The sequence below is a fragment of the Nymphaea colorata genome, chromosome 9 (assembly GCF_008831285.2).
Source record: "Nymphaea colorata isolate Beijing-Zhang1983 chromosome 9, ASM883128v2, whole genome shotgun sequence".
In the NCBI taxonomy this organism is placed as follows: domain Eukaryota; kingdom Viridiplantae; phylum Streptophyta; class Magnoliopsida; order Nymphaeales; family Nymphaeaceae; genus Nymphaea; species Nymphaea colorata.
The window spans coordinates 8,278,068-8,285,665 of record NC_045146.1 but is presented as its reverse complement, the minus strand read 5'-3'; the positions used below and the strand labels follow the sequence as shown (position 1 = coordinate 8,285,665).

At 40.2% G+C, this 7,598-nt stretch overlaps 1 protein-coding gene across 1 annotated transcript; it reads left to right on the top strand.

Moving 5' to 3' along the window:
* The first annotated feature begins 343 nt into the window (after positions 1-343).
* On the top strand, positions 344-2,335 carry LOC116261073 (heat stress transcription factor B-4-like). The gene is made up of 2 exons (XM_031639680.2): positions 344-740; positions 1,644-2,335. The coding sequence occupies exons 1-2, from the start codon at positions 474-476 to the stop codon at positions 2,214-2,216; spliced, it is 840 nt and encodes a 279-aa protein (XP_031495540.1). The 5' UTR covers positions 344-473; the 3' UTR covers positions 2,217-2,335.
* The last annotated feature ends 5,263 nt before the right edge of the window (positions 2,336-7,598 follow it).

Genomic DNA, 7,598 nt, shown 5'->3' with positions numbered 1-7,598 from the left:
GACATGACTGAGGCTAAGACAGGAAATAGAGATCCCCATTTTATCGGCTTCCAAGTTGTGCATGTGATGCAAATGGCAGAGTTCTCTGTAGTTCCTGCAACAAATGACAGCCCAAAACAGTGCCTGGATAGCACTGCCTCTCGGTGATGCGTCAAGGTGCTTTGTGGTGCAACTTGACGCCTTCTACCACCATGACCAGCACTGCATCACACGTTCTCGATACAGTGGAATTGATGGCATCCCTGTAATTCTTCTGGAAAGCTCTTCTTTTCATATCCTGGACCCAGCAATCAAGTTTAGCAAACACATGCCTTCAACAATCCAACCCTTTAATAACAGCCATCCGGGGGAGACACACACACAGAGAGAGAGAGAGAGAGAGAGAGAGAGAGAGAGAGAGAGAGAGAGAGAGAGAGAGAGAGGGGAGGTATTTCATATGGCTGGTTAAAAGAAAAGCGGAGGTCGGGAGGTGCATGTGTTGTGACTCATCCATGGCTGTTCTGGTGAGCAACTGTGAGGGGATGCTGGCGCCAATGGAGTCAGGCCAACCTGTTCCAGCACCCTTCTTAATAAAGACCTATCAGCTGGTCGACGACCCGTCCACAGACGACATTGTGTCATGGGGTGAGGATGAATCAACTTTTGTCGTTTGGAGGCCACCAGAGTTTGCAAGAGACTTGCTCCCCAATTACTTCAAGCACAACAATTTTTCCAGCTTCGTTAGGCAGCTGAACACCTATGTAAGCAAAAGTTTGATAATGCGACCCCCTCTTCTGCATTTTTCCTGCCTCTGTCTCTCAATATATAGATTTTGCAAAGAAAATCTGAATTGCGCATGACAGCTAGCTCTTGAAAGGGTGCTTTCTTTTCTTCCTTGCTAGCAAATATTATCTTAGCTAGGTGTAATAACTAAAGATTGAGTTTCTGTAAAACTACTGAAAAGTGGAAATTTTAGTCATATTGATTTCAAATGACTAGCATAGTCTAGTTTGACAAAAGTAAAGTTTTCCTTTCACATAGTATTGTTTGTTCTTTTTGATTTTAAAACAAAGTTGCTCAACAATTCTTCAACTACTGAATTCAAAAGTCAAAGCTTTTCTAGTTTTATGAGAATATACAAAGTCCTTTAGTTTATGACATGTTCAATTTCTGTTCTTTTCAATCTCTCATGATCGATCTTTCCTGTCTGTCATCTTAAAAGTGGAAGGTTTCCATTTAAAGTCTTTGGTTCTTTTTAAAGATTCAACCAAGCATTTAGTTCTTCTGAAGTATTTATTTACGTTCCTTTTCATTTTCAAAATTTCTGGAGAAAAAGAGTGTCGATAGAACAAATAGGTGTTGATGCAACTGCGTGATGGAATCGGTATAAAGCTGCTGCAATAAAATCACGCAGCGAAAAAGGGGTTAGAATCAATTACACCAGTCCATTTCAAGTACCTTTCCTCCATTTCTTTCATCCAAAACCCCGGCTGATAACACGCCTGCGTTCATTTTTTCCTTTCTCCAGTAAAAAAGGTTTGCAAAGCTAATCTTCAAGAGTTTGACTGGATATCTTGCACTTCCTCCATGGTTAACGGCCCAGTCTTCTACCATCCCACGAAAAGCGAAATGATCGTAATACCTTTTTTTTTCACTCCTTGTAGGGATTCAGGAAGATAGCTCCAGACAGATGGGAGTTTGCCAATGAATTCTTCAGGAAAGGAAAGAAGCATTTACTCTGTGAGATCCATAGAAGAAAAGCAACTCAACTTTCGACGCAGCATCAACATCCAAGGCCTTCATTGCCGCACCCATGGTGTAGAGCCATCTTAGATGGTCAAGTTGGCTGGTGGGGTTCCTCCTCGCCATCCCTAAGAGAACCCCCATCGTTTCCAAAAGACAGCACTGACCTGTTGTCATCTCTCACAGAGGATAACCAGAGGCTAAGGAAGACCAACTCTCTGTTGCTGGCAGAGTTGACCCACATGAGAAAACTCTACAATGACATCATCTACTTCATTCAGAATCATGTGAAGCCAGCATCGCCTCCAAATTTACCAAGTTACCCTCCATTAACGGAGTTCGCGCCAGCTTCTTTTGCAGAAACCGTGAGGAAGACGAGTTTTTTGACCAGTGCAGATTCTTGCAGACTAGAAGAGGAAGAACCCAACAGAAATGTGAAGCTGTTCGGTGTTCCCCTCCATGGGAAGAAGAGAATGCACCCTGATGCAGTCTGATATGATATGTGGGCAGACTTCAAAGAGGTCCTGTCAGTGGCTTCCTCGGCCGATGTAGTTGCTTCTCTAGTCCAAGATACTTAATCTGAAAATTAAAAGGTTCAGATTCAGTCCTTTTATATCTCTGAAGATTTATACAGACGACCTTTTGGGACTAACCCAAATCATGAAATGAAGTTTTGTACTCCATTTTGCTAAACAACACATCCGCAGTTTGATCTCGAAAGGGCTTCCTAACTTACTCTGATAAGATGTGCGCATTAAAAACAGACAACATCAATGATGGAAGCTCAAACTGTGATTTTGTTGTTGCCCGTTTCTCACCATCTTCCTGCTAACATTGTTATGAGCCTTAAATTTTGAATTGTACTTAATTAGAGGCAGACGATAAATCACAAACACAGAAGGAAACATGTCGTGGAACAAAATACATAAAAACATGACAGTTGTGCCGTCTTGTTATAATGATCGAGATGTAAACGGATTAGCTTTACCTAAAGGGGCCATGGTTCTGGTTCGAGATCAAATTTGGATTCAGCCTAATATCGAAGGGATTCGGATTTGGCGTTACATACAGATGCAAGTTGCTACCCACTGTAAGTCAGTACCTGAATTCAACTTTAGCTAGCGAAGTTTGTCCGAACAGGATCAGACTAAAATCAGATGATCAATATCTGACCTGAATTGATCCGTTTACAGCGTTAGCTGGTAACTGTGTTTTTGATAAATTAATGGAAAATGAAGCATCATCTCACAGTGAAAATTACCAATTCCGATCAGTGGGAAAAGAGAATCCTCCTTTTTTCTACTGTGATCTTCGAAAGAGACCAAGAGATCCTTGTGTTTGTGCCTAGAGCAGCTGTTGATTGTTCAGGGACATCCGCGTTGGCTGCAGAAAAGCTTGAGGTTTTGTACTGCGGAAAGGCATAATGACTCTGTAAGGCGAGGACTGTACTTGGGAATCATGGCTTTCTTTTATGAGACACTTTTTTCCATGCTACTTGGAATCTCTCTAGTCTCTTTTTCCTTTTTGCTGGAGTGGCTTGTTACTATTTCTTGTCAGACTCCACGTTTATCAAAAATTGTGTGAATCAGGCACTACCAAGCGAAGCCTCTCGCCCTCTCTCGATGCTCGAGGCTTCTTTTCCTGAGGGCTGAAAGCTGCATGGACCACATCACATGTACACGAGGCCGCACAGTGCATAACAAAACAAGAAGCGCAAGTGCATAGGAGAACGAGGCTGCACTGTTCACAGGAGATTGGTGTCCACGCCAATGGAAACGCCCAATCCTTCCTCCTCTTTTCCTTTTTTTTAAAAAAAAAAAGTTTCTACACATACTGACATACACACACTAAAGGGCCCACGCATGCACACATACACATCTATATATATGTGGAATTAATATATTAATAACCGCTTAGATTACAATAACAAATCGTGCCCCTTATATAAACCATCACTAAATGATGTCAATAAAAGAAGCTTTACTTTTTCCTGCTGCTGTAGATTTATACGAGTGGAAAACTTTGCCGCTATAGGCTTTCTCAAATAACACATCAAACGGTGCAGCTTTTAGTAATGTTTAGCTGGATATGTTACTAAAGACTTGAACCTTCATTGATGTTTATATTGGCGATTTGGTAGCGCCATTGAAATCTTTCATTGCCATATATCTATGCCGGTCAGTTCACCACTATAGGCCTCTTTATATGTTTACGACAAGGAAGAAGGAACTTTCAATGATGCTGATCTAAAAAACGTCAGTAGAGGTCCAATCATTACTGATGCTCTTGGACGTTTAGAGAGAAACATCAGTGAAATTTACTGTCACGAATTTTTTTCGCACGTCAGTAAATACCTATTTTTTTGTAGTAATAAGACAGCTTTTAAAGAATCGTGATATGAAATGAAGAAGTGCTAATTGTTTAAATGAGGATTATGAGTAGATCATTGAAAAGCAGTGGATCAGGGCATCAATGTGCCCTCTGCACTCAACTCTATAGTCACCTCCATTTGTTATCTCAGCAATCACATACATGCAACCACTAATTCGTGGTCAATATTTTCAGTCACCCTGAAGCTAACAGCTACATCCATGAACTAGAACAGTTTAGGCTGGTAATAAATTTGTTGAAACAAACACATGCCTGCTGTATACAGGGAAACAAAAAACTATCATATCTTGAAGCTAACCACTTGAATAGATCTCTGATAGTCCTTGGGGTTCAACAACTCGGTACAACCAAATTTTGTTGTTGAAATCTAAGAAAGGAAGGAAGGGTCAATATGTACACTATGAAATCACCAGAAAATGAGTAGCTTGTTCAAACCTATTGGCGATAAGATCATCCTCAATGAGTGGCAGAGCCAGAAATTTCTGGCTAAGGGACACTCATTAAATTTCAAACTTTAGAAGGCATTTATATATAAAAAATTGTAAGCTAATGAAGTTTCTATGTGCAAATAAAGCAAATATATGGAGTTCTCTTATTCAGTAGTCATACAGAGCAGAGATGGACTTGCTCATGTCACCTAGACTTACAACATGACTCAGGTAAAGGTATGGACCTTTTTCATAGAAATGGAAATATGATTAATTTGTTGTTTGCATAGAATTAGAAAGATGATTAATTCATTAAGTCACATATGTGTCACAAAATTAATTAGTGAAAATGATATTGTTCTGCTGCAGCATTTTGGCCTTGGTCACAAATGACTCCATAGCATCCATAAGAAGCTTAAGAAAGAAGGGCTATTGGTAGGGGTGGGCATCGGGCCCGAAACCTGGGCCCGAGAGGAAGGAGAGGCGAAGGGGGGGGGGGGGGGGGGCGGAGGGGGCCCTGTATATCATACGCCAATAGGAACAATGAAGGGAACAAAGAAACTGTATTTCGTTGTGTATTTCTATGAATCATTTACAAGGTATATATAGAGGCTATTGGATAAGAATCAAGAAACGATCATATCCCTGATTTCTGCTCGTACAAGATTATCATTCCTAATTCGTTGCGATTTCTCAATTTGCAACCTCTAACAACTCATCCTCTTGATTTTGGGTGATCTTGATACCTTGATTTTGGGCAATCTCTGATTCCTTGATTTTGGGTGATCTTATGCAACCGTTACAGGGAGTAACGTTTAACACTCCCCCTCAAGTTGGTGCTCAAGGATTGATGAGACCCAACTTGCATCTGAATTTTACAAATGATTCTTTTCCCAATGCCTTAGTAAAAATGTCTACAGTTTGATTTTCAGTGTCAATTTTCTTAGTACAAATTTCCTTTCTTTGGATCTTCTCTCGAACGACATGGCAGTCGATTTCAATATGTTTCGTTCTTTCGTGAAACACCGGATTTGCAGATATGTGTATTGCTGCTTGATTGTCACAATGCAATTCCATTAGTTGATGGTGAGTAATTCCAAAATCATTAAGAATGTACCTTATCCAAGTCATCTCACAAGAAGTCAATGCCATTGCTGTATATTCGACTTCTGCTGAAGACCTTGAAACAGTTGTTTGTTTCTTATCATGATATTGGACTTTCTCCAATGAAAATGCAAAACCCTGAAGTGGATCTCCTTGTCATTGGGCAAAATGCCCAATCTGAATCACAAAAGGCTTTGATTATCGTGTCACTATGGGATGATAAGAAGACCCCATAACTTGCTGTAGATTTGATGTAGCGAAGGATCCTGAAAGCTGCCTCTAAGTGTGTTATTCTTGGCTGTGACATGAACTGACTCAACATGTGAGCACTGTGCATAATATCGGGTCGTGTAATGGTTAGATAGACCAAACGACCAATTATTTTCCTGAAAAACGTGGATCTTGTAATAGGTGTCCTTTTTCATCATCCAACTTTAAATGTTGCTCTGTGGGTGTTTCACTAGGTTTGGCGCCACTGTATCCGGCTTCATGTAAGATATCCAGTACTTCTTTTGGGATAAAAGAATCCCTTTCTTGGATCGAGCTACTTCAATGCCCAAAAAATATTTTAAATCTCTCAAATCTTTCAATTGAAATTTGTTATTGAGGATGACTTTCAGTTTCTCGATGGCATCACGATTGTCTCCTGCGATGATTATGTCATCAACATACACAATAATGAAAGTACTGCCTTGTTTATTGATATTGGAGAACAAGGAACAATCAGCCATAGATTGAGAAAAGCCAAGTTGTTTGAGGGTCTCTGATAGTTTAAAAAACCAATTGCGAGATGACTTTTGAGACCATATAAGGATTTGTTTAGCCGACACACCTTATTCTCTCCCTGTCGAGTAAACCCGGAAGGCAGTGTCATGTAGACCTCTTTATGTAGATCACCATGGAGGAAGGCATTGTTGACATCAATTTGAAAAAGATTCCAACCTTTGATGGCTGCAACTGATAAAAGACATCGAATGGTGGTGATTTTAGCAACCATTGAAAATGTCTCTATGTAATCAATGCCTTCAGTTTGAGTATACCCTTTAGCAACGAGTCGAGCCTTATAACGTTCAATAGTACCATTGGCATGATACCTGATTTTATACATCCATCGGCAGCCAATAAGGTGTTTTCCTGTTGGGAGAGAAATGACATCCCAAGTTGAGTTGGCTTCTAGTGCCTGAATTTCAGCAGCCATAGCGTCTCTCCATTCTTGATGTTGCATTGCATCTTGGAAGGTTGATGGCTCATGGTGATTGAGAATAGATGTAAGTAAAGCTTGATAAGTAGGAGAAAACTTATCTAAATGAATGTAGTGACACATGGGGTACCATGTTCCTTTAGGTTGCATATGTGCCGACATCGATTCAGAAGATGTGGGCTGAGCAATGGAATGACATTGATATTCCTTAAGGTGTGAAGGTGGAACATGCTGTCTAGTTGATAGCCGCAATTGAGTGTCAGAGGAATCAAGGTGGGGGGTAATAGTGTCAACGATATGATGTTGGTGGGGATCCGATGGTGGTGTCGGTGGTGAGGGTGTAGGTGATTGAGGTGGAGTATGTTGTGGTGGGTTGGTTGGGTGAGGTTGAGATTCATATTCAAGTGATTCTTAAGATGGTAGAGGTATAACAACGCCACTATCTTGGTCTTGGTGGTTTTGAAAAAGAAATATATTTTCTATAAACTTAACATCTCGACTAGTGAAAATTTTATTAGTGTCAAGATCATAGAGTCTATAGGCATTTTGACCAAAAGGGTATCCGACAAAGACACATTTACGTAATCGTGAGTCAAATTTATGAGTTTTGCCAATGTTATATGCATAACACAGGCAACCAAAAACACGAATGTGATCATATTTGAGAGTTTGTCCATAAAGAACTTTATAGGGGTTTTTTTCTTGTAAAGGATGAGTAGGCAAACGATTGAGTAAATAAGCAACAGTTAAAA